A 25,717-nucleotide genomic window follows, 5' to 3' on the forward strand; every position below is an offset into this window, starting at 1 on the left:
TTTCTCTGTCTCCAAATGATCATCGATTGGTGAAAGAATCTGGTATTTTTGTCTCCCTCCATAATCCACTGTATCTCGATTTCTGCTTCCAAAGGGTCTCTTGCTGATGGAGAAGCGAGTTATGCATGGCTAACTGTGCCCTGAGCTCCACCAACTCTCCTTCAGATAGGCCCCCCTAATCCTCTAGAGATTGGAGGTTGTAAATAGAAGCTTTTGCCTCCTCCATTCTCTTGAAGATGTTGCCCACCTCTTTCCAATTCCCCTTCCGTAGTCGACGTTTGGTCAACTCCAGTTTGCGAGTGACCCTGTACATAGCATCATCTTGCATTGACATACGCCAAGCCTCCTACACAATGTCCTAAGACCGCAAATAGGAGAGCCAAATCTTCTCAAACTGAAAAGGACTCCGATATAGAGTGAAGGACGAGGTGCCAAGCAGAATGGAGCAATGGTTCGAGGCGATACGAGGCAGATGGCATACATGATAGTCTGACCAATGCTGGATCCATCCGGTTGTGGTGAAGACCCTATCAATCCTTCCCTAGACTCTCGCTCGGCCCATCCGGTTATCGTACCAAGTCAATCTCGGCCCTATGAAATCGAGATCAACCAGGTCGTTGGCTGCGATGAAGTTTTAAAACTCTCTGACTTCAATCTTGTTAGTGAAAGGCTTTCCTCCTATATTCTTGGGGGCCGTCAATGCAGTTAAAGTCCCATGCCACTACCGTTGGAAAGCCCTGTTGAACCAAGTTGGCCATGTCACCATATAACACCCGATGCTCACTGTAGTCAGTGCTAGCATAAACAGGAGACAAGATCCAAGGAGACCCATTTTCTTCTGAAATCACCATAATAATCTGTTAGTTACAGTTATGGAAGATGTCAAATTTGCAATTTTTTAATCTCCAAGTCACTATAATACCACCTGATAAGGCCTTGAGACTCCACTTTATAGAATTCCTAAGAGCTAGGAAAGGAGTGCCTAATACGTTGAAAACTTCTATGCAAGAGATGAGTCTCGAATAGGACACATACCTCAGGGTCATGCCGATGCACTAACCTTGGAAAGGCAAGGCTAAAGGAGGGCTTCCCACCCCCCAACAATTCCACATTAGGATCTTCATTCTATAGAGCGGGGGCTGCCACAGGCCTCTCCGTCAACCTTCACCTACGACTCATCCGCCACAACAATTTTCTTCGGCTCATCCCCCAAATTCGCACCCAACACCACTTGTTTCAGTTGACGGACCGCCAATCCATGGTCAACTCAATTTGGGCCCAAACCAACACCCCCCCGACCATAGGCCCCATGCCCTTTCCTTTCAGACCGCCTGTCACCAAATCACTCGAGCATGTGAAACCTGGGGTAGAGTGGCCACATGCCTCCCCAGCCTGGCCAGCTGCAACCCTCGCTAGAGCCTCCTCGCCGATGACATGAGCGCCTTCGAGTGGACCCAGAATCCGCGACTCAACTGATGGCATCGGAGAAGAGGTCGGCTGCTGTGACGGGGAGATGTTGGTCCCAACTTGTTGGATCGACTCACCGCCATCTTCCACGACCCCATTGTCCCAAATGTTGGCTAATTGAGAAGAAGGGGGAGGGGACTCACATCTCTGGGGATCGCAATCCTCTTTGGCAAGTGAGAGAATCACACTTGAGGGTGGAGATTTGGGCTGAGATTGGAAAAGCCCAGACTCTACCGGCCCAATGCCCCCGCGATCCTTGGGCAGGCTCCTGAACCGCTTTAGTGAACCGAAGCTAGATTTGACCTCCAACATAACAGTATCGACCTGCAACTCAGTAGCTCAACTCGGTAGGCCCTCTTCTTGGACCTTTCTTGGACCTAGCCCGCAGTGCAACTCGGATCAGAGCTTAACTCAAGTCCCAAGCTGTGTTGACTCGCCCCATCAGTGGAATGCCCCGTGTCGTCGACCAGAACTCCCTTCTTCGATGATCTCCATTGGGCCACCTTGGTAGGTGTTTGCTATCTATCCGAATCCGGTGGCGAGTCAACGAGCTCGGCCTGTTTCTAAGAGAACTTGGACATGATTGGGAGGAAGTCGAGCCCGAAGCCAACTCGCAGGTGGACTCGATTATCTTCTTCGGATGGATCCCTGCCTTAGCTGCCCTCGGTTGCTAGATCCTGGATGTGGCCAGCCAAGGACCAAAGACAAGGCTGTGCTCCCCATCGGCCACCACCTCCTTCGACTAGCCCAAAGTCTCCATGGGAGTCTCCACCATCATTGGGGTCGAAGATGCCCTTGTTGCCTCTCCCTCCACCAGTGCCAGCACTCCTCTTTCTTATGTCCGATTCGGCCGTAGAGATAGCAGAAGGCCAACATGTTTTCATACACGAAGGCCTACCAAAAGTTCGATGAGTGCTTCTTGATGAAGACCCCCAGCTTGAGTGGATCCAAAGCGCTAATCTCCAGCTTGACCCTGGCGAAGCTGAGCTTCTGTTGTTGGTCAATGAAGCCATCCAGGGTCGACGGCCGGTTGCCCAACCGCCGTAATATCCAAGATCGAGTCCCTCTCCCAATACTCCAGAGGGAGGCACGAGAGGCAAGGCCAGAATGAAGTTCTGGCTCAGAATGAAGTTCGTCACCCATTCCTCTATGGCCACCAACTAGGGACCACTGGCTAACGCCGTATTCCGATTTTCTTCATTCTTGAAACAGAAAGTGTGGTGATCCTCCTCCATTAGGAAGCATTCCACATCATAATCCAACTTTTCCTTGAATTGCAACTCCCGGGCTACCCTCTTCGCCAGAACTCTCCAGCTGAGGCTTCGAACAATAATCGCCGTCGAGCTCCACGCTCTTCTGGACGTTTCCACCTATTCCGATGGCATCTTACGAACCTCCATGAAGTGTCATTGGAGGTTGCATGGAGGTTCTCGAGCTCATCCTTCAATACCTTGTAGCTAGTCCACGCCAGCTGCCGGAGGAGGGGCCTGAACCACCAACAATTACGAGGGATTTGTCTCAACTCTCCTCGAAAGCGGCCAATCCTTGCTACCTATCGACCCCTTGGCCGACCTTGGTCGTCGTTCCTCGTTGCCAGAGGCCTTCTTCACCGCTCTCGCGCTTCAATCACCCATCGCCTTAACCAACTGTTCGAGAAAAAGCCCCAGACACTGGACGAGGATTAAAGAAATATCGCAATCCGGTCGCACAAGGTGCTCTCTAAGATCATCTTTTTCACTGGACTAAGCTCATTGAAAGATATCCATATATCCAAGAAGGCGAGCAATGCACGCTGAATAGCATTCTTTGTGGCTAACCATTCAAACTCCATCTTCTATCTAAGAGCTGGCCCGGTCAGTTCTAATTCAGTTTCGTGATGTTTTATCTATTTACTCCTTATGGATATTTGCTCCCGTTTTGGTGGCAGAGATGGTAAACAATGAACAAAAAAATAAAGTGCTACTACTAAAAGGACTAATCCATCTTAAGAAAAACACATATGAAGTCTCAAGTGTGCAATGACTTCGTCCCAAGTAGAACCCACAACCACGTTATGCGATTTTGCCCCACCAAAACTTGTCCTTCACATGGCTCACCAGCCAACAACTCGAAACATCCTCAGCCAATCCACATGGTTCTGAGCTCAGAAGAAATCTACCCCAGAAACCGACACTAAGGAATAAAATTAAGACGTGTGATCCACATACCTGTCTGCAATGATGGGTGGTGTCCATCAACTTCTGTCACTAATTCGGTGCTGCCTACAAACAGCATATCTGATCTGTTAAGAATCACTCTTGTACTGACATATTTGAGTATTCCCAATGTCGACCATTGCCACTGGAACCAACAGGATGAGAATTGCTAACGTTTGAGGTAGGAATAAAGAAATAATATATCACCAATCATTGATAGTTATTTAATGAAGTCATGATATGATCCCCCTCATCACAACAAGTGACAACAATTCAGCCCTACAAAGAAATGATATATCATCAATCATAGCTATTTATTTAATGAAGTCATGATCTGATCCCCCTCATCACAGTAAGCAACAATAATTCCAATCAACCACTGCAGCAAAAAAAACAACAAAAAAAAAAAGGTCAATCCGAACTTCATCTGCTGCCTCACGAGACTGCTGCTATCCTCTCCAAACATGGCATGTTTCCATATGCAGTTGTAATTTGATTCCAACTGAATTACAACTTAAAAAAAGAAGTCTTGAAGCACTTGTTTTGTAATCCAAAAGGCACAATTTTCCATCCTGAATGCCGTAAAAAACCTTAACAAAGCACTTGTGAAAAAAAAAAAGGTCTCGTTTTAGAACATGATGCAGCAACACTAAGGACATGAGGGGAAAAACAGAGGTTACAACTTCACAACCTTGACTGCTTTACTCTCCCAATAGGAAAGCACCTCTACTGGCATGGGAGCTATGATTAAACATTGGGAGGTGGCCATATCTTGGCAAAAAGCTCCTCCAGGCGCCTTGTTTGATTTACATAACCTTCCAGCCCAGCAGCCAGAAGCTCTTCAGCAGCAGGCCCCATTGCAGATGCAAAGCTCATCTGGTCCCACTCTATAAGCTGCATCATCGCAATACATGTGTGAGCAGTTCAGTAACTTGGTCACAGCCAATAGGGAAAGACTGGAGAAAGGCCTCTGTATGGATGAACTGGTGACTTTCAGTAACTTTACATGCCCCCATGTGGTGTGCGTCGGTTCCTGATTTGTCTACAATATACTTCCAAACAAGCATATAGACAAATTATGAAATTATGTCTATGTCAGCATTTAGCTCTACTCCTGCCCAGCCACCAGTCTCCATGATTGTCTGGGAGTTGCACTTTTCTTTCTGACCTTGACCTTAGCCTATGTCTGTGGGAACTGATCACTCTGATTTTCTAGGGACGTATTCCCTTTGTTTTTCTCCTACAAGGATTGTCTAGAGAGGGGGTCATTGATATGCGTAGAATTAAAGAAGGATATAGTCATAAATTTTGAGGGTATCACCACCAAAAAAGAAGAACAAGAAAAATGGTTCCACAATTTGTAAACCTCAGCATAACCTTAAAAACATTAAAATCAAAATGTTAATGTGTCTCTGCACCTTCCCGGTGCTAGTTTGGGAAAAAGCTTACCCACAGCACATGAAACTATAAAGGTTGACTATTTGCAACAAGAAATGCATGCAATTATAGAAAAAGTATAAAAGGTTGCATTTGCTTATATTATGAGGCCAGGGTGCAAAGCACAAAAAAAGAAATCGAAAGAAAAAGAAAAAAAAGATTCCTAAAATCTGTAGATAGTATCTATTGATTGAATGTTTTTCAGAAGGTCTCCCACTACCAAGAAAACTAATGCCATTTTTCTAAGTGGAATCTGATTTAAACCACACCACTAATAAATAACCAGATCGTAAGTCTACTTACAAGTAAATAGATCCTAAATCTCAGACACAGTCCTTGAAAAGTTACCTCCTCTTCAGTGAAGTTATACATCTTGGCAGATCCCGGAGATAACCTCCTGACGTAAGAGTACTTCTCCTCAGGATAGGTCACCGACTCTTTTAGATACTGCAATATCTTCAATGGAGCAATTATGTAATCAATCCTACCAAAAAGAAAGTGAACAAGAAATCAAATTTTGCACTAATAATGCAAGTTATGTAACCCACACTTGAGAAATGTCAGAAGTCCGATTATCATACCCAAGGAGGCTAAAGATATCCTGTTTGTTGCGCACTGCTGCTGCCATCAGCTTCGACCTATGTCCATATTTGTGAATGTAATTATATGTTTTCTTCACCTGCATTTGTGTATAAAGACACATTAAAAATCTAATTCATTGGAGCATTCAGCAAATAACTTCAGTTCTAGTTCTTCATATTAATAAAAATATTAGAAGTTCTAACATCTAAGGGGCTCCTTACAGAATTTAAATCAGCATAAAAGAAAAAAAGATATTGTTATCAATATTCATTTTACTAACATCTAATAGTATCAAACAGAAGCCTGCGTTTAGAATATTATATATAAGCAAGGCTACACAGAAATGAGAACATCATTACACAGGGCGTTACATGAAATTAGCCTCTATAGTTCTGTGTGTTTCCTCTGTGAAACCTAATTTTTAAGCATGTGCAATCAGTATTTCAAATCAATCGAAACTCACAAGTTATTTGCAAATCCTTTCTTATCAGAATCTTTTCTTATTTACTTGACAGATCCTTACAGATAAGTCACACGGTATATCTGTATATGCGACTAGTTTGAGAAGTTTTTTTTTTTTTTGTTGAATATCACCCTTCTTTGAAAGCACCCATTATTGCAATAAAGAAAAAATATCCATTTTATATATATATATATATATATATATATATATATATATATATATATGTAGACATATATTTCAATCTTTCTTGTGAATGGCCAAATTATGAATCTTTGTTTCTATGGAACTAATCCTGAATTCTTAGTTTCAGTCTGTCTTCATTGCAAATGTACACATCATGGGAGCATTTAAACCATGCATGACCATTAATAGTAACATCATGAGAAAAAAAACAATTGAGAAAATGTAACATCTTATGATGATAATTTGCATAATATGTTGAGACTCTATGCTGTCCGCATGGTTAACTTTATGGATCATAAGTCCCCATCTGATGAAGCCTTAATCCAAAAACAGTCAGTTTCTTCAAACTGTCTCAATATCATAAACTACTTGTGGTCACAACATTCAGAATGTACTTTGATGTAGTGCTCCATCATGCAATGGATGCTGGAAAAACTGGCGTGGACCTTTTTTCGCTGACATTATCATGGTGGGACTTGAACTTCCTAAAGGAGATGGTGTCAGGTTTGGGGGTAAGAGAGACCTTTAAAGATGGTGCTCCAATTGAGTTAGAAGGCAGGAGTCCCATGCCTTTAAGCCTATATCACTGTTTGATTAATACGAATGCATACTCCACTATTGGCTGCATAATGGTTACCCATTTCGTAACCATACCTGCTTATTTTGTAACCCTTCTCAATAACATACCTACTTATTTTCTCTCATTATCAAAGTCATTCTCAAAGCTTGATCAAAGTCCTTCAGTTACTGCTCTACTAGTGGCCTCTATATCTTCCTTGGAGACACTAATTTTGTAATGAGAAAATTGTAAAGCCACCTATTACAAACAAATATGCAGTCTTCATAACTATGAAGTTGTGATATATTCCTTAGGACTCAAGAGTTAAACTTCATACACCAATACCTTATGGTTTTTTAAAAAAAATATTTTTTTATATGTAGCAGGCAATGTTACTTTTTCCACTTTTCCCTTATGTAAAGAATTTATCGTGTTCTAGGATACCCAGTGATGGTAGCCCCTTTTGCATGACGTTTTGGTATGCAACCCACCAAATATTTGAAATGAGTGCCCGAAAAACTAGCATGGACATTTTTTCGCTGACATTATCATGGTGGCACTTGAACTTCCTAAAAGAGATGGTTTTAGGTTTGGGGGTAAGAGAGACCTTTAAAGATGGTGCTCCAATTGAGTTAGATGGCAGGAGTCCCATGCCTTTAAGCCTATATCACTGTTTGATTTGTGCGAATGAATACTCCACTATTGGCTGCATAATGGTTACTCATTTTAGACCCAAGTATAGCCCGGCCCGGCATCCATCTCAGTGCTGAGACTCGGCACATGCTACAGGGCTTGGCATTGTGGACTAAACATATGCATAAATGTATACATTACGTATACTGTATACATATGGTATATATGTGTTTTTATGCACCTCTAGATACATAATTAGTTTATGCATTAGCCATTATCAACTAAATGTATGGTATGGTGATGTATCTACATTGCACCCCACTAATTGATAATTGCATTTACTCCATGTTCTTTTTGCACAAATTATACAAAGAAATTGTTGTGAAGCAGCAAATCACCAACATAACTGATATTTATGTTTCATGAGTTACCAGTTAATAATCAAGTAAGAATTTTGAAAAAACAAGGTTTCAACAGCCAAATTGAAACAAATATTTCTAACAATTTGGTATAAAAACAAGGCGTATCCTATGAAGATTTTCATGCTCTCTCAGAAATGCATCTTAAGTTGGTTTGACTTCAACCAGGTATAACATCCATGCACATCTAGGCCAACTAAATACTCATGAAGTAGAAGTGAAAAAATTAAAAAGAAAAGAAAAATGAAACTAACCAAGGCCAATCCAGGATCTTCTCCATTTTTGCAAGCAGCTTCTATATCATGATCACCAGAATGAGTACGAGACCAATCCTGTAATGCATTTTTGTCATGGCTGTTTATATAAAGAAATTTGAAACAATGCAGTAGCTATTCAACAGTAAGAGTTACCCTGATGCGCCCAACAAAAATCTGGATAACAGATGCACCAGCCTGAGCTGCAGCCGCTGCCTGAGAAAAGCTGTACAAGAGTGATCAAGATCAGAAAGGTCTGAAGGGTAATATAATTCTGTCATTCATGATAACGGCAATAGCAGGAGAAAATGACTAACACTATTCCCAAATTCAGTAAATTATAATACATTTCAAAAGGTCTTACAAGGATGACTAGAAGTGCTAAGATATTAGTTTGTTGGTTTCCATTCAAAAAGTAGTGCTGCCAATGGGCCAGACTGGCCCTAGACCCAGCCAAGAAAAGCTGGGCCTGAGCTCCAGTTTTCGGCCTGCGGGGCAGACCTGTGCCTGGAAATAGAATCCTGAATCATTTACAAGCCAGACCCAGGCTGGGAATTCAGGGAAGAACGGGGCCTATTTGGAGCCTGACCTGGACTGAAAATATAACCCGAGCAGGATCAGGGTTGGGCCTGGTCCAGGCCAGGCTGGGCTAGGGATCATCCCTGAGGGGCTTGCTGGAGGCATAGATCCGACCCAGCCTGACCTGAACCATTGATACCCATACTGAAAAATAATGAAGGAACTAAGACAAACAAGAAAACTACAGATGTCCAAATATCCACTACAATGTTCCATAAGCAGGAAATGATGTACATATGTATGTTTTTATGCATGTAGTATGTATAACTACTTATATATATGCCAAAGTGTTAAGCAGACAGCGACATCCACTAAAGTGATCGAGATATAACCTTGAGATAACATCAGTACGTATTCAGTAATATAGAAATATAGATATAACACAACAAATACCTATAAACAAATGTTAAGTGAGTTTGTATTCCTTCAGATTCTAGCAACCTTGAGGCTTCTATACCCTGAAACAAGTTGCGATCAGATACAGAAAAGATGAAACTAGACATCAAGCAATTTCTTGCAGTTTTGAACTTTGAATATGATGAGTAATGGAATGAACTATATGGCTTACTTGCCAAGTTGAAGGAATTTTAAAGAGTAAGCGCTGTGAAGAGACTTCCACTTCATTGTATAGCTTCAACAGCTCATGCACCTGAAATGTTTATAAAGCAACAAGTAAACGCGTAACATTTGTACTACAGGGCATATATTTTAGCAGGTTATTTAGATGATAAGGTATACAAGAACATATTTCTGTGAACAGTAATACGTGAACAGTAATATGGAGAAACTGAGCTGCATGATCAATTTATCAGCTATAGGAAAAGTCATCCTCTGGAAAGGCAGAGGAGTTTTCATTTGCAGATCCAAATAAAGACAGTCTACTACTGCTATCCTCCACTACGGAGTTAGTTGATAGATTGAACCATCATCATCCCCGAAAGCATTCCATTCCGTCCTAACTTTAGAGTCGGTGCTAGCTTCTTCCCTTGAGTTGTCTGCTTTGTCAGTCTTTTTGTATTCGTGTGATAAAAGGCATGACATACATTGAACCATCTAAATTTCATTGAAATGTGAATAGCAACAGTACTGTTTTACCCTCAAAACAAAAAAGGAAAAAAGCATTTTATCTTGCGCATAACAATCTTGGAAACAAGTTGACTGAATTAAAACTATTCCACCTCTATACGGACTTAAATAGAACTCTAGCAAATAATTCATAATTTAAGAAGGACTTTCTAATTTCAAAGAAAGGAAGGTACCACAGATTTGGTTAGAAATTAATTTAGAATTAAAATCAAAATTTTAAAGCATGATAAATTATATGGCCACATGACAAGTTACAGCAAAAGAAAGGAAAGAAAATCCAACTTTCAGATAATTACTAAAAGTAAACAATAAAAAAAGTACCTAATCTATCCTTAGACTCGCTAAGGATCCTTAAACCTCATGTACTCATCATAAGACCCTTAAAGTTACAAATTTGGAGACTCAAGTACATGAAATATTTCTACGATTTGATTTCACAAGTGTCTTGAGACCTACCAATAGCGCTTACATAATTAAATAGAAAGTTCATTTAATTAATATCAAGAGCAGGTCAAATATGTCACATATATATTATCTTTTCCCAATCAACATAAATAATTGGCATGCAAAGCTTGAAAAGGATATGAAGAGAATGTCAAGCAACGCAACATGTGCCGGTAGTTATGAAGGTATAATCAGAGGAAAGAGAAATAAAATAAAACCAATGCTATCCAATAATAAATGGTAGAGTAGTTATGAGGAAATATAACTAAACTTTAGGATAAATTAATGCAGGAGTGAGATTGGAACTTGAAAATTGCATAAACATGCTGGTCAAGATGTCAGTTCGATTTGATTTTAAGTGATACACACAAAGAAATTTGAAGGAATCTTAGAAGCCAAATAGAATCATGGGAAGAGATACTTACTCAAAGAATGGCAAAAGATAAATGGTATCAGAAGGCCATAAAAATTGTAAAATGCTAAGGATGTAAGGAGCAGTAAAGTCAGCACATGGCTTACAATGTGATTTATGATAGATATATTCAGGGTCCAAAAGAAGGTGAGAACCATCTCCTTATGTTAGCTATGATGAGGGAGAGAAACTAGAGATGAAATTGAGCTAGGTGCATTAAACTGAGAACAATATGGATTTGGTGCAAAATGGTCAATTTAAGGAAAGATAAACAAATTATTCTCACAAGTTACTAAATAAGGAATATACTACTGAAATGTATTTAGAATAATGACAACTAAGATATCTATATACTGCCATTCAACCAAGATAGTTGAAGTTAAAAAAAAAAAGCTTTCAGAAAAGAATGCCAGAAGGTAAGGCCAAGTACTACGAAATTGAAATAATTTGTAGCAAGATGGCTGAGTTTTCTGTAAGGTTGTGATCATGCTGTGGACCAAAATCTGTATCTTTTTACAATTTTCATCAATGAATTTATTACAGAAATTTAAGCAGATGATATGCTATACTGTAGGTATATGAAATGTCATTTTATTATGAACTTAGAAATAAAGATTGCTTAAATTGGTCTTAGACCATTCACAAACTATGGTCATGCTCCCTCTCTCACTCTAGTTTACTATGCCACTTAAAACTATGAGTAACATTTTGTTAAAGTTTCCTACTATCAAATCTTGTTTCTTATCCACTCTAGTTCCCCTTTTTGGCAACATTTACTCTAAACAACTCCTCTCTAGGCAATGATAAAATGTACTCCTATTTTCAAGAAAAAATCTTTAACTTTGTCTCTCACATGAAAAAGCAACAAAGTTGATGCATTCAGTCAACTTTTCTCTCATCTTACCATGAAACAACGCTATCTGTCAATGGAGTAACACATGCATGTGCATGTGCCTGACACTAGTAAGTACTAATTTGATGCACACGCACCATAAACATACATATGCACAGATGAGTTTCTTAATCTAGTTATATTTATTTTTTTGCATGATTTATTGTCTCTAAGAAGCCCTGGATGTTATTTGGAGAAGTTAACCTTGAAGTCATGTTAGGATCATGAACCAGGAATGAAGCTCTTATACCAAGAAAACAGGAAAAGGAACCTAAAAATAAGGAATAGAAAACAAGGGCAGAAAATAAAAGAGAAAATAGGAGGAGACATCTGATTACTTCAAGGGGATGAAAGCTCCAAAAGCCTCAGGCTATTCTAAATTGTTTAGCTGAACTCATGGACTGTAGGGCACTAAATATTAGTATGCTTACAACTACTTGTCATCTGATTTGAGCTGTGGATAAGAGAAAATAATCCCTTGTCTCTTCAACTATAAACCATTATTAAGCATATCATACAATAGATATCAGCCATTTTTACTGAACCCTTAATAAAAATAAATGACAAAGAACTAATAATATTAACCCAATGCTTGTCAATGCTGTGATGAGTATACATGGCATGATGAGTATAAATATCAAAATATAACAAACTATGAATAACTGTTATAAACTATTGGGGCAATGCATGTTAGTTTATGATAATAATTTTTATCTTTTCTGAATATTCTCCATCGTCACATATCTTTTCAAATTTCCACTATTTACCTTTTACGCTCTTGTTCTTCCTATTATTCCTCCTCTTCTAGTCTTTTTCTTTTATACTTCATTCATTCTTACTCCTTGTCTTCTCTTTTTCTTTTTCTTTTTTTCTTTTTCTCTCCTGCAATCAACTAGTCAACAAAGGTGTTGCCTAGGCAGTTGAGGTTTTCCACTGCATAAGGACTTCCAGACAAGGTGACAATCTTTCCTTATGCATGATTATCCAAAGACTTACAAATATTTAAAAATGACACATACATGATTTAAATGAATAAATTTTAATTATACTTTCCATTAATGATCCTCACTACATCACAAACAAGTTACATCAATGAAATGCTCATGCTGATTACATAATCCTCTTTGTTTGAGAAAAAGAAAAATAAAGATTAGAATAAAACATAAAGATTAGCTTTCTTTTCTCCAAATCATCCACCCTACAACTTTCTAATCTAGTTTAAAAAAACAGATAAAGTGGCGAACTAAAGGAATTAATCATACTTTTTGAATGATACTTTTTGTGTCATAAGCCAAACGAGCATCCACTTCAGTCGACACCCGCCCGGGGACTAATTTTTCCAAATCAGCTCCAACATGCACTAAAGCCTGCCAATCAATAGAGTTATATATCCCCTCATTATAAATGATCCACAAAAACAGCAACATTGTGAAACTTTATGACAACATAAGACAAAAACACAAGCACAAACCTTGTTAAAGAAGCACGACATACGTTCGTTAGGATTCTTCTTTTCATAACATTCACTATCCGCCAGTGCAGTCTCTATAGCACTCTACAACCAAAATCCTTCCCTATCAGCCTTCTTATCAAAATAGTTTCCAACAAACTGCAACAACTTTAAAAAGCTCACCTTGAACTTGGTGTCGGGAAGGCTGCAAAGACCCAAGAGGAACGAAGAGCTGACAGTAGCGGCCGTTGGCGGAAACCTACATTGCATGCAAAATAAGAAGGAAAATAAGAACTTTCCAACAACCACCTTAGGAAAACAAACTCGACAAAAAAAAACACAAATTATAGGAGCAGGGCATGCCTTTCGAAATCATCGAAAACAACGGTGTCCGGAACGAGCTCGCTGAAGCTCGACACGGCATCGAGCTCGGTGCTCAGATCTTGAAACCCAGAGATAATTGGAATCAGAAAACTAAGCTCGAAATCGAGGCAAGAAAGAGGACCTTACCAGAATCATGAGAGGCAGAGGCATTGCCGGCGGCGGCGTTGACTCTTGGAATCGATCGCTTAAGGTGCAAGACGAGAGCTGGGGGCGATAGGATGGAAGAATTCCATGTTCCCACCTGATTAAGAGTCAGAAGCAACCAGATCAAACCCATAAAATGGGGAAAAAGAGAAAGAAAGAATTCAACCGAGAGAGAGGGAGAGGGAGAGAGAGAGAGATAGAGAAAGAGGAGGAGGAGGAGGAGGAATTAGGGATTGGAAGAGGAGAGGGACCTTCGGAGAAGGGGGAACCAACAGAGAAGGCGAGAAGGGGAGAAGGGAGGCGGCCATGTCCGATCCCAGTCGGAGCTCAGCGGAGAGCTTGTTTCGGCGCGAACGAAGGGGGTTTTAAGGAGGGAGTAGAAGGGACACGAGAAAGTGAAATGACAATTTTTTCCTCTACAAATAGAGAATGTCATCGATATGTGCTGATTGACTTGATCGGAGTGTAGTCGGATTATGAGGTGAGGATAGGATGGGCATTGTAATAAATGAAGAGTGTATTATTGGGATTCGGATTCGGATATCGATGAAACCGAGGGAAGGAAGGATGGTGGGGGCCACTTGAAATTGTGAGGGTTTGGCGGTTGGGAGCGTCGTATCCGCCGGAACTGCAGGGGGCTTGAAACAGACATATATGTCGCTTACCATTATATATATATATATATATATATATATAATATTAAGATAAGTAATCAGATAGAATTACATAGAAAAAAACAAAGCAGAAATTTTAGATGGAGCTCTCCCAGAAAAGAGTTTTTATTTTATAATTTTCTGTTTTCAAAGATGAAGACAAAAAGAAAGCTGATGAAATCAAGATTAGAACCAGGTCTGTATTCTTTGCTAATATTCAATACTCCGTGACTTTAAAAAATATGCCTCATTTTCTGCCACATAAGCTTGACTCCGAACAAGATGGTGAGATGTTACAAGATATTAAGAACAAGCTTCAAATGGCAACAATGAGCGCATTTCCTGAAAAATTATCTAAAAATATGATTTTATAAGATAATTATCATGTAATTCACATTTATCAATGATTTGTAAAATCACCCAGCTTGAAACGGATTAAATGAGAGCATTTACTGAAAATTTCTCTAAAAGCATGATTCTGTAAGATAATTCTTATTTAATTCAGATTTATCCATGATTCGTAATATTCCTCCGTTTAAAAAGTTGGATATAGTCAGATCAAAAATTCATTAAATCAAACCTAATCTGTCTACTTAAATAGGTAAAAAATTTAAATATGAATCTGGCCTATTTACTAAATAGATAATCAGATCCATAAAATCTATTTATTAAATAGATCAAATTAATTTAAACGGGTTAAGTAAATTTAAACAAATTAAACAGACCGGATTAAACGAGAAATAAACTAGTTAAATATATTTTAAACAAGTTAAACAAATTTTAAATGGATTAAATAGATCGAATTATCATCCAACCTAATTACTAAACGGTTCAAAGGTTTAAAACTAAAGCTAACCTATTTAATAAACATGTTTAGATGGATTGGTTCGTTTATGATCCAAACCTATTTATGCCAATTTCGAACCTAAACCTAACCTAACCTATTTAACTAACAAACATATTTAGATGAATTGATCCGTTTATGACCCAAATCTATTCATGTCAAACCTTGCTTAAAATGGTCACTCCTATGCCAGATTGACAAGTGGGATTATAAATTGCCATCTCCTTGATTAAAATTGCCAAAGACACCACCTAGTGGCATAGTCCTTATTTCTCAAAAGGCCTTCTTTAGCAACCCATAGTGGAAAATATGGGCTACGAGTGACATTTGGTTCTCATTTTGTTCAGCGTATTCCAAACATTCTGCAGTTCTGTTCCCCTGAAAGGAAACAAGATTGCCTCTATAACTTTTAGCAACAAAAATGACCAAAAAGCAAGATCGAGAAGAGAAAAATTATACTTTCCAAGACTCCCACAGCCACTATTTACTTGCAAACTGGAACATTCAGCTGGGCAACCTGACCTTTGTTCTTGAATCCCTGATATTAGAATGTAGTCACAACTGTAATGAATTCAACTACGAAAAATATATCACCACCATTACAAGTTTCTACAAACAGTCTGCATTCAGTTGATGAACAAATATTAAACTACACTACAAATTCATCATGCATTTGAATTGTTAGATGATAGCGCACCATCATCTGATACAACTGGAGGGTGGTTATAGAAACCTTCTGTAACAACTTCTCTTTGCATGCTCATCTGACAGAAGGCTCTCTTCCTCGATGATGATTTAGACATTATTTCCTTGACCTTCTGCCCACCCTCTTTGTTTTCTTTCACCTTCCGTGGCTGCTGCGCATCACTGGTTGGAGGTGGAAGCAGAGGTGGTGGTGGCACATCACGGCCACTCAGCTGCCAGTAAACTCTCTCTACCGTCTCACTGATCTCCTTCCCCAAGCCACTGTCATCAAGAATCAGCTCCCAAACGGCTTTCGCAGCCTTCTCAAGCACTGGCATTCTGCAAATTTGCATAATTACATATAAATTAACAATTCTTTTATCAAGTACAAACATATGAAGGCATGAAGAATTTTTTAATGAAGATTTTTTTAAAAAAAAGAAACTAGAAAGACAAATATAACCTCAACATTGCGCAACTTCCTTTTAAAAGAAAACATATCAAAGAAAAACATTTTTTTTTTCATAACATACAGATACTAATTGTTCTCACTACTTTTGGTCTCCTGAACAAAAACCCAGCAGACACATCCTTTTTAACTACAATTTAAATACTTCCAAGTCAACAGAAAGATACAAAACTATCCTTATTTAGATAACCAGCTAGTGGATACAGATGGAAATGATTTCTATAAAATGGAATTAATAGGTTCCCAAAACACATGTTCTTGTCCTCCATTTTGAGAGCAAAAGGTTGCAAGACATATACTTTGATCAAATACATTTCTTCAATAAAAGAAAAATGAAAAAAGAAGATAATTGCCCTTTTTCTTTGAATTTTTAATGCTGGGTATATAATTTAAGGAAATGGAATTTTCTGATCCAATGAGAAATGGTAGTACTCACTCAAGTTCTTGCCGAAGTGCATCAAACAATTCCCGCTTTGTCTTTTTCTCTGCACCAGGGATATTAAGAACCCTACTTTGCTCCACCATTGCGATTGTATTATTCTTCAATTCTTCCTGCATCGAAATGCCAAACAGATTTACGAAAATTACATCCATGTGGCTGTTGATCTATTAATTTTTTTTAGCTATTGTACTAGTTCCTATGGAATTATCAAGAAGAAATGCAATAAGATTTTTCAAACTGAACTGAAGCAATATGCTGAATATTCAACTGTTGGAGCAAAAACAGCATAGCTAATGCTGTGTTCAGGCCTGTATGCCCAGTTCCAATTGTCAAAGTATCAAGAGAAATGGCTGAATGTCACCAAAAAAGGAAGAAGTACAAGGCTTCTTGGCAGTTTGATAGATGTTTTCTTAAAATTTACAAACCATGCTAAGATAGAAGTGACCTGCAAACATGGATCAGCCCAAGCCTCAAAACTAGCATCTAATACTGGCTTTTATGATTAGCTTAACATATAGCCAAACTAGGCTAGCTAGGGACTAGCTAGACTAAGACTGAATGGAAACCAACAGCAATCACCATCATGTAAAAAAATGTAGGCCTTTGCTTAGTTGCTTAAAAACCATATTTTCTCAATCTCTTTGTATAACATCTATCTTGGCTACCATCTAATTACAGCATGTCCAATTAGCAACGGAGGGAGCAAACCATGGTCATCTAGAAATGGAAGCCTTCTATCTTTACAAACTTGTCTTCAAGGAGGATTTAAACATGTGCTTTTCCACATTAGGTTAACCACTTGAGGAACTAGTGTCAGATGAGCTAAGATCTATTCCGAAACTTCAGCAAGGTGGAGTATGAGTGATCTTCAAGTTAAATAAAAATAGGCTGATTAAACAATAATGCGAGCATGTGAAAAGACGGGGGGATCAATGGGTTGGATCTTCACAAAAATTTTCAACAAAATATGTTGCATTTATTTCTTTCATGTTTAGAGGCTAGCCTAGATGCCTCTTGATCAAGTCATCCAATAGTAGAGATGCACATATTTCTGGGTTGGCCTAACATTTGAATCCCACATTGCACAGGGAGGGGTTCCTTTTTTTCTCTTTTGGTGGAGGGAGCGTTCAGGGGTTCATCTGCCTTATTGTGGTTCTATAAAGTCTATAATCATGGTCATAAGCGAATTTTTCTGTATGTGCCTTATTGTGGTTGATAAAATCTATGATCATGATTATACATGAAGACTTCCCTAATGTCCCCACTATCATCTCCTACATATCCAAAAAAGATTACATGCTTTCCAAGATATTTACTTTTCCGGTACAGCAATGACATGAACTAGTTTTACTAGTTAAAAGGTTAAATTCATGTACTCTCCCTTTAGGTGAACACCATGATAAAACCAATACATACCTCATAATAAGAAACTAAGGCTCCATCCATTGAAAAGAAAAATATATATTGATATGTCATTGCATTGAATATTGAATTTCAATAAGCAAAGTTGGGATTGACGGACTTACATTCGTTTTTAGCTGATTAATAATCTTCATTCTAAGAGCATCAAATGTGCCATCACTCATTAGTGATTCAAGTACGTCTTCGGGTGTCACCACATTAGAACCCATGACACCTATACAAAATATCTCACTTTACCTCAAGCCAACCGATAATGCTGTCTTAACCCTTCACCTGCAACAGCAATGTGCCAAGTTGATCACCAGAGAAGCACAATGAGCTATTTCTACAAAATAATGATAAATTAGACAAATGCTTATTCTAAAAATCAGAACACCACATAGAACGAATCCAACTCCAACACACTAAAGTATTTGAAAAGAAATAGGAACATGCTAACAAGGGAAAATGTCTCGTATTCAATAAAATTAAGGAGCAAGTTTCAAAACTGAAAATATACTAATAAAATCTTGAATTGGTTATGAAATATGCCATACATTTTATTAAAAATTGCTTTTTATTGATAAAGTGCAATACAATTAAGAAAAGATATCCTCTAGCCCAAAAAATCAAGCACAATTGTTAAATATTAAACAATCTGCAGAATATTGTCACTAGGGTCACAGGTAAGGGTATAAGCAAACAGAGCCAAGCCTAGCTCAAGCTCAGCTAATTTTGTAATTGATCGAAGCTAGAGCTAGCTTATCTAATTTTGAACTAAACTGGAGCTGCTCACAAACAGCTCATTTAAGAGATCTAGTGAGAACATGAGCTCATATACATATAAATACAAATAATATATATGTATATGTAGATGTACATCTAAGTATATATTTTTGAGCTAACTTTCACAATTACATGTCCACATTATAGTTGAAATACATAGTTCTGTATATGCATTACATTAGACTTTAACAATTATATTATTAAAACAAATTTTATATAAAATAATATATAATATATTAATGATTTATTTCAATTTTCAGCTTAGCTAAGACGAGCAAACCAACAACCAGAAATTTGATTTGGGGCCCATGTTATAATATAACTTCATCATTTTTGTCTCTTATTAGTATAATATTAATAATATAAAATTAATTAATAGAAAAATAATTGCATTGATTTGCATTAGATTAAATAATCTTTAATTATGAATTTCATATTTTTGATAGACAATTATAAATTTTGTAGTGGTTCAAAATATTTTTTTTATTCTAAAGTTAGTTTTAAATATTTTTATTTATTTAAGAAAATAATATAATTGTTTTCTGATGATAAATTAAAAATTCAAAGGGGGGCATTATTTGGGGATATTGTCTTCTCCAAAATATTTTTTGGTATATTCTAAAATGTTCAGCTAAACCAAGAATCTGGTTGTGCAAAATTAAAAAATTAAAATTCTAATAACTTATGGTTGAAAAACAAACCAAATGAATAGGCTTTTTGGTATTAAAAGAATAGTTTGAATTGGGAATAAGTGATGATGGAATCATTTCAACACTTTATTGGGTGCTATTGTGGGTACTTGATTTCCTTAGCGCTAGAGCTTAATAAGAGAAGATGCAAGAGGAGTACGGGTGATTTGGCAATATTTCTTGGATGTTGTTGGTTGCACACACAGAAAATTGGCCAATCGTCTAGCTTAAGAGAGACATTCACCATGCTGCCATGGAAAGATTAGGGGAGGAGGAATGCAATTTATTTATTAGTTTCATGGTGTTGGGGTCTCTCCCATCAATATCCAAAATATTGATGAATATTAGGATTGGAAAAAAAAATGCCTCATAAACCAATTATGGATGTTGACATCTCATATAAAATTTATAAAACCTGGTCATTCTACTAAATCATAAAATTCATATGTTATGCAAATAAATTTCATATGTATGATTTGTAACGAATCTAGGTCAATGATCATCGAAGATGTTATAGAAAGATAACCATGCTTTAGTAAGGTATGTTCATACAAACATCAAAAAGTCTAGATGCAAGTCCGAATGAAACTTCAAATCATATATAGTTCTTTTTTATTCTCCCTTTCCAATATAGCACTTGGTATGTTATCTTGAGCTTGGGCGGCCATATGACATGATTGGCTTTGTGTCACATTTACTTGAATCTGCTCTTGCAATGTAAATCAACATATGCAAAACTACAACCAACAACACTTGTCCAATATAGAATGTGGGTAGTTATATCCTCTAAACATATCCACAATATAAGAAACTAGCTATTCTAAGACCGAAAGAATGTGCAGATGTCTACATAAAACAATAGCTGCATTCTTACGTCAAATTTCAAATCAAATAATCATAAACATTCCCATAATTCCAAATGTACATGTAAATTTACATACACAGAAAGTTATAAAATATCAAATATACTACAAGTTGACTAGCTCAAACAACATGTATTTTGTAATACTTATATTCAGATTCAACTTTTTAAAGCATTTTATTCAAGTCGTGAGCAAGTAAATCACAGGCAATATCTCAATCAAATCCAGTTGAAAAATATACATTAGAGAAATATTTTACTATTTCAGTCCTAAATATCAATTACACAAATTACTACAGAAAAATCATATTTTCATGACCATCTTAACAAACAAAAATAATAAACAGAGAAAAGGATATCGTGGGTTGGAAGTTACCATCACGATTCACGTTCGTGCCCTGAATTCTTTATACTTTCAAATGTAAAACTTATGCTCTTTTTTAAATTAGTATAAGTTCTTCTCTTGATCTAAGGGTGCTAAATGTGCTCAGATCATTCACAAGAATTATAAAACAAGAAAAAATACACATTCACAAACAAACTAAATTAGTAAGTACATAAAAGAAATAATTAAACATTTCAACAAAATTTACATGGGATGGAAGCCAAGCTTTCTAGATAGTAGGAAAGATAAGCAATAAATAAATGGTAACAACTACTACATAATTACCCTTAAGGAAAGATTGAAAGAAGAGGAAGGGAAAGAGAAGAATGGGAGGGGACAAAGAGGAAGGAGTCTGGTTGATTCAGATTTTCCTTTCTTTTTCTTCAAAGGGAGGGAATGGAGGAGAAGGGAAGAAGAGGAGGAGGATTGGATCTTGGCTTATATCAGTTGAGAGACAAGATAAGCCAAATCTGGCCATGGCTAGACGAAGAGGAAGAGATTTAGGATCAGCAATGGGTCAGAGCGTAGATCTATACTAGACTTAGCCGGGTTGTCCAAATAGTAGGAAATGAGTAATTAACAAATAGTAAAGATACAATAATAATTGCTGAAGGAAGAAAGAAGGGGAAGGAAAAGAAAAAAATGGGAAGAGAACAAGAGGTAGGAATATGGCTGAATAGGATTTTTCTTTCCCTTTTCTTAGAGGGAGGGAATGGAAGATGTGATATGTGGCCTGTATTGGTTGAGAAACCAGATACATCCTAGAATTGACCATATTTGGTTGAGTAAAAAGAAAGGAGTGAAAAGGAGGGAGAGAAGAAGAGGAGTAGAACTAGGAAGTGGATAAGGCCCAGATTTGAACTTGATCTCCCCATAACTGGAGGGGAAGAAGGAAACGAGGGGGAGGAGGAGGAGGAGAGAAGGAGAAAAAGGAAAAGGATGAGAAGAAAGCATACCTTGATGCTGTGGATAGCCGGAGAGACAGACAGAGTAGAAATTTTCCCCTTCATATAAACTCAAAGAAACCTCACCATCACTATGAAGAACTTCTTAGGAGTGGAGTTGGCAAAGAGAAACAAATAGGAGTGGTAAAGAAGAGATGGGGCATTGAACAAACTAATAAAGAATGAGTCGTGGTCGCACTAGAAAACAAAAACCGTTCACGAGTTTCTTTTCAGAAAAGCGAATGCACTTTTGGTCAGTTTTTATTTTTTCTCAAAAATTGGGATTGTATTTTAAAAACAGAAACAAAATGTCTTACCAAACATTTTTATTGCCTTCATTTTCTAGTTTTAGTTTTGAAAAAGCCAAAAGAATAAAAATAGAAAGGATACCAAACAGGTGCCCAACGAGCACATTGAATTTGTGACAAATTTCCAAGCCAAAAATGAGCTGCTTAAAAAGACGAGGACTTCATTTGTTTACATTTGTTCGACAGTCCTAATTGCAAGGTAAACTAGGTTTTCAACCAAAAGAAAAAGACTAGGGATTGACTTAAAGGCAATGTTGATGGGTTAAGGAGAGTTCTGGTGGACAAGGGTGAAAGGAACCCTCATAATTCAATACTAGAGGAAAAAGAAGGAGTATTTTAAGCAAGAACAGTCTAATTTTTGCAATCAAATTTCACTATTTTTACATTAAAATTTAAAGAAAATAGTGAAGAAGCGATAACGAGACAAGAAAGAGAAGAAACCTTCCTTCAGAAGGATTAGAGATGATAAATGTCATGATAGAGAGGAAGAAAATTATTGGGATCCAAATGGGGCCGAGAATCGTTTGGGAATTGTATAAAACAAAAAATAAGCCCATTCTAGGAGTTTGAAACGTTTGCTATAGTTGAACTGACCCAAAGTGCATCGACTTTGATGTGAAAAGCTGCAAATAGATTGCTAAAAAAAAATGCAAGTACTAGATAAAAACTTACAAAAGTTTTGATTAGAATTGTAGACTTTTTTTGAGTTAAGAGTTGTAGCTCAAACCTTATTTATCTGCCAGGTTTAATTCAGGTTCAAATCCACCATCATTCAATTGTAACCCCTGTAATAATTTCTTCAACTTATTCCTAGTATTCCATAGTCATGTAAGATGCTTCGAGCTTCTTTCATGATTAAAAGCAGGTCTACACAGTCAAAATGGAATGACATGGAAGGCCTGAAAGATAATATGAGGGCTTTTCAGGGTTGAGACCTCCCAATTGTCGCATAGGTCTAGGTTTGTCTTTTTTCGGGGGTGGTGGAGGTGGGGAAGTGCGTTGGAGGGGAAGGAAAGATTCTCTAGGACCTCTGATTCACTTGCATCATTTATTCGCTCTAATTTTATCTCCTATGCAAGCTGAAGTTGCAGTTTGGAGAGGCAAAAGAAACAAAAGATGTTCTTGAGTAAAAGCAAAGGGGCCTGTCAGATCAAAAGAGAACTTCTCATTGAGAGAAGAATTTCTGAAAATTGAATCTTTTAAAGTACTTTTGGAGAATTATCATAAGGCCTCCTTTTTGTTTTGCCATTGGAGCTATGGTTTTATTCTCTAGTGTGGGTAGTTTTAGTTCATAACATCTAACAATTGTCTTCACATAGTTTTGCGTTGGATGGTCAGCTTAATTCCTTTTTATCCATCAGTATCTCCCTGTAGATTCGAATTACTAGTGTTTCTTATCACCTTTTTTTCCAACTTGAATGGAACATCAACAATGCCTCTCATTTAAGCCCTCATTTATGTCATGCCATTTGCTTCGTCTACTTCTGGGTTGCCTTACAACTTAAGATTCTCCACTCAGTTTTTTTCAATCAAAAAGCTTTTTTTCCCAACTAAATCCCGAAATAATGAGGAAAAAAGTTTTCTTCTACGAACCAAAAAAGTTTCGAATACATTCACAAAAATTTGTTCTTTAGAACTATTTGGAACTTCCTTAGTAAATGAATCCCAAATTTGGACTTCATGAGCACAACTACAAACTGTAAAAAGTGGGATTCATCGGATGTGATGTCTTTTTGCCAGAAAAGAAATCAAACAAACCCAAAAAGATAGTTTTTTTTTCCAACAATACCTGAGGAGCTCCACCAGAAAACCCAAAAAAAAAGAAATGCAAGAATAGATCAAGAGGAGAAGAACTAACCAGATGAGTCCTGCTATTATCTTCTCCAGGATGGCGTCAGAGGTGCGACGAGAAAGGAGAGAAGCCTCCGATGAGATCGATTCCTCACCACCCGTCCCCTCTTCTATTCCCTTCTTTTCCGCCAAGAGCTCTTCCTCGTCCTCCACTTCCCCCTATGTAATCCAACCGGCGACGAGTTCGGATCGGAGGCCAGACCAGATGACGGCGCCACCGGTGGTGGCGGGGGCGCCGGTCGGACGGAGAACGACAGCCCGGCGGACGGAGAAGGGAAGAAAGGAGACACCATTGATGATAGAAAGAGAGCATGGTCTGGGATTTATTTTTTTTTCCAGCGTTTCGTTTCAGTTGGTCAAGGAAATAACGGAAGACACGTAGAATCCTATAGAGAACAAATTAGTGGCAGTAATACGTTGTAACAGGCAAGTAATGTGATTATAGAATTTGGAAAAGGAAAAGAATTGTTATGAAGATTGGGACTTGGAAAAATTCCAAGTATAAATAAAGAATGAATACAACTAGAGATAAGATGGAGAGCCGTATATCCTAGAAGGCCACCATATCATTCAATTATCAGAGGTAAATGCGAATGTGCACCGCACTCTATTTGACAGCCATCCATCTCTACGATCGAATAAGATAACCGTACCATCTTACCATCGAATAACATGACAGTCATTCAGAACTTTTTATCATTTTTTACGATGCAAAATATGCAGCGTAGAGAATCCTAGCAAAGCTTCATCACTTCAATTGTCATGGAAACACTTTTTACTTCACAAGTTTGGTTGTTACTTTTGTTTATCCCATTTTCAAAATTGAAAAAACTGTCCTTCAAAAATTGAAAAACTGAAGACAGAAATGATAATAAAAAATAACAAACAATGCAGTAAAGTTTCTATGGACAGTTTTTAATTTGGATCAGCAAATAGACTATTTATTTTTCTGATCAAGATGGACACAAGTTATGATTTTGGGTAATAGTACGCACACATCAGTTAAATTATCAACTAAAATAAGGCTATCGGGATGCTTGCTCACCCTGTTCATGAGAAACCTCCTACCTGTGCTTGGCCAGATCACAACAGAAGGGGAAAAGAAGAGGAAAGAAATAAGTTATTGATAACTTTTTAATGATAACAAAATCCACATGAGGCAATTCCAATATCTGAAGAACCCAAGGTTGGAGTTTACAGGCTCCTATTGTCCCCTACTTGAGTACTTGGTCATCCATTATCCTCTCTTCAAAGTTCAAACCTTCCCACCTGGAGACAAAACAGATAAACTGATTGCCATCCAAATGAGCAGCAAAACTTTCGTAGCCTGGCAAACTCGAATATCAAGTCAGTCATTAAATTATGCTCTCCCTTCGCATTAGCAAGTGGTGAAATTATGTTCTCCCCCTCACAGAATTACCAAGATCCATCTCTGGTAGCTCTGCACAACAGCCATCAAACATCAAGACTTCAGTTCTACTAAAGAGCTGATACACTGAATTCAACTTGTTCGCAACCTTATCAAATCCGCCAGAACTAAGTGTACCATGCAGTTTTTGCCCTGCCAAAATCCCTAGTTTTGCAGCCTAATGGTCGAAGGATTGCTAGATGGCAAGTCTTCAAATTCACAATGTAAATATTATATGATCTGTCATAAAGGAAATCTTCTTAAAAAATATGCAGGAGGTGCCAGCCCAGGTGGCTAAGAAATCAATTCATCTGGCTTCAGTTCATGCTGAAGAAGAAAATCACCAGCTACCATTGACATCCACATCCTGTTACCCTGGAGTCACAGGTCAAAGCGGAGATTTGAGAA

The 25,717-nt window shown here is 37.7% G+C and overlaps 2 protein-coding genes across 6 annotated transcripts; both read right to left on the reverse strand.

Annotated features, from left to right (window-relative positions):
- Positions 1-3,957: 3,957 nt before the first annotated feature.
- Positions 3,958-13,989, reverse strand: LOC103698171 (uncharacterized). Of its 4 annotated transcripts, none has more exons than XR_015974049.2 (14): positions 13,835-13,989; positions 13,566-13,680; positions 13,419-13,497; positions 13,239-13,314; positions 13,077-13,160; positions 12,868-12,972; positions 9,340-9,420; positions 9,165-9,229; positions 8,349-8,418; positions 8,193-8,270; positions 5,681-5,778; positions 5,448-5,583; positions 4,354-4,556; positions 3,958-4,041 (listed from the first exon to the last, which is right to left on the reverse strand). XR_015974049.2 is itself a non-coding variant. In XM_088712580.2 (13 exons), the coding sequence occupies exons 1-13, from the start codon at positions 13,889-13,891 to the stop codon at positions 3,973-3,975; spliced, it is 1,113 nt and encodes a 370-aa protein (XP_088568706.1). In that variant the 5' UTR covers positions 13,892-13,989; the 3' UTR covers positions 3,958-3,972. The 4 variants fall into 4 exon arrangements, 2 of the variants coding, with proteins under 2 accessions (XP_088568706.1, XP_038970754.1); XR_015974048.2 differs by lacking the exon at positions 3,958-4,041 and adding an exon at positions 4,140-4,264; XM_088712580.2 differs by lacking the exon at positions 4,354-4,556.
- Positions 13,990-15,647: 1,658 nt separating this feature from the next.
- On the reverse strand, positions 15,648-25,668 carry LOC120104194 (uncharacterized). 2 transcript variants are annotated; one of them, XM_039114828.3, is made up of 4 exons: positions 23,909-25,668; positions 18,202-18,370; positions 16,670-16,785; positions 15,648-16,103 (listed from the first exon to the last, which is right to left on the reverse strand). In XM_039114828.3, exons 2-4 carry the CDS (start codon positions 18,304-18,306, stop codon positions 15,746-15,748), a joined length of 579 nt encoding a protein of 192 aa, XP_038970756.3. In that variant the 5' UTR covers positions 18,307-18,370; positions 23,909-25,668; the 3' UTR covers positions 15,648-15,745. The 2 variants fall into 2 exon arrangements, with proteins under 2 accessions (XP_038970756.3, XP_038970757.3); XM_039114829.3 differs by lacking the exon at positions 23,909-25,668 and adding an exon at positions 21,755-23,838.
- Between the last annotated feature and the right edge of the window lie 49 nt (positions 25,669-25,717).

This window comes from Phoenix dactylifera, chromosome 16 (genome assembly GCF_051530095.1).
Source record: "Phoenix dactylifera cultivar Ajwa chromosome 16, Ajwa_hap1_PhDact_Kaust_v1.1, whole genome shotgun sequence".
In the NCBI taxonomy this organism is placed as follows: Eukaryota; Viridiplantae; Streptophyta; class Magnoliopsida; order Arecales; family Arecaceae; genus Phoenix; species Phoenix dactylifera.

Bases quoted from the DNA above. Each gene is read 5' to 3' on its own strand.
- LOC103698171 (XM_039114826.3), bottom strand. From the start codon at position 13,891: ATGGCCGCCTCCCTTCTCCCCTTCTCGCCTTCTCTGTTGGTTCCCCCT. The intron at 9,421-12,867 runs GTATGATTAATT...TAAACATTTCAG, and splicing joins CAAAAAGTATCATTCAAAAA to GTGCATGAGCTGTTGAAGCT. The intron at 8,271-8,348 runs GTAACTCTTACT...AATGCATTACAG, and splicing joins TTTTTGTTGGGCGCATCAGG to GATTGGTCTCGTACTCATTC.
- LOC120104194 (XM_039114828.3), bottom strand. From the start codon at position 18,306: ATGGGTTCTAATGTGGTGACACCCGAAGACGTACTTGAATCACTAATG. The intron at 16,786-18,201 runs GTAAGTCCGTCA...ATTTCGATGCAG, and splicing joins TTAATCAGCTAAAAACGAAT to GAAGAATTGAAGAATAATAC. The intron at 16,104-16,669 runs GTGAGTACTACC...GCAAATTTGCAG, and splicing joins GCACTTCGGCAAGAACTTGA to AATGCCAGTGCTTGAGAAGG.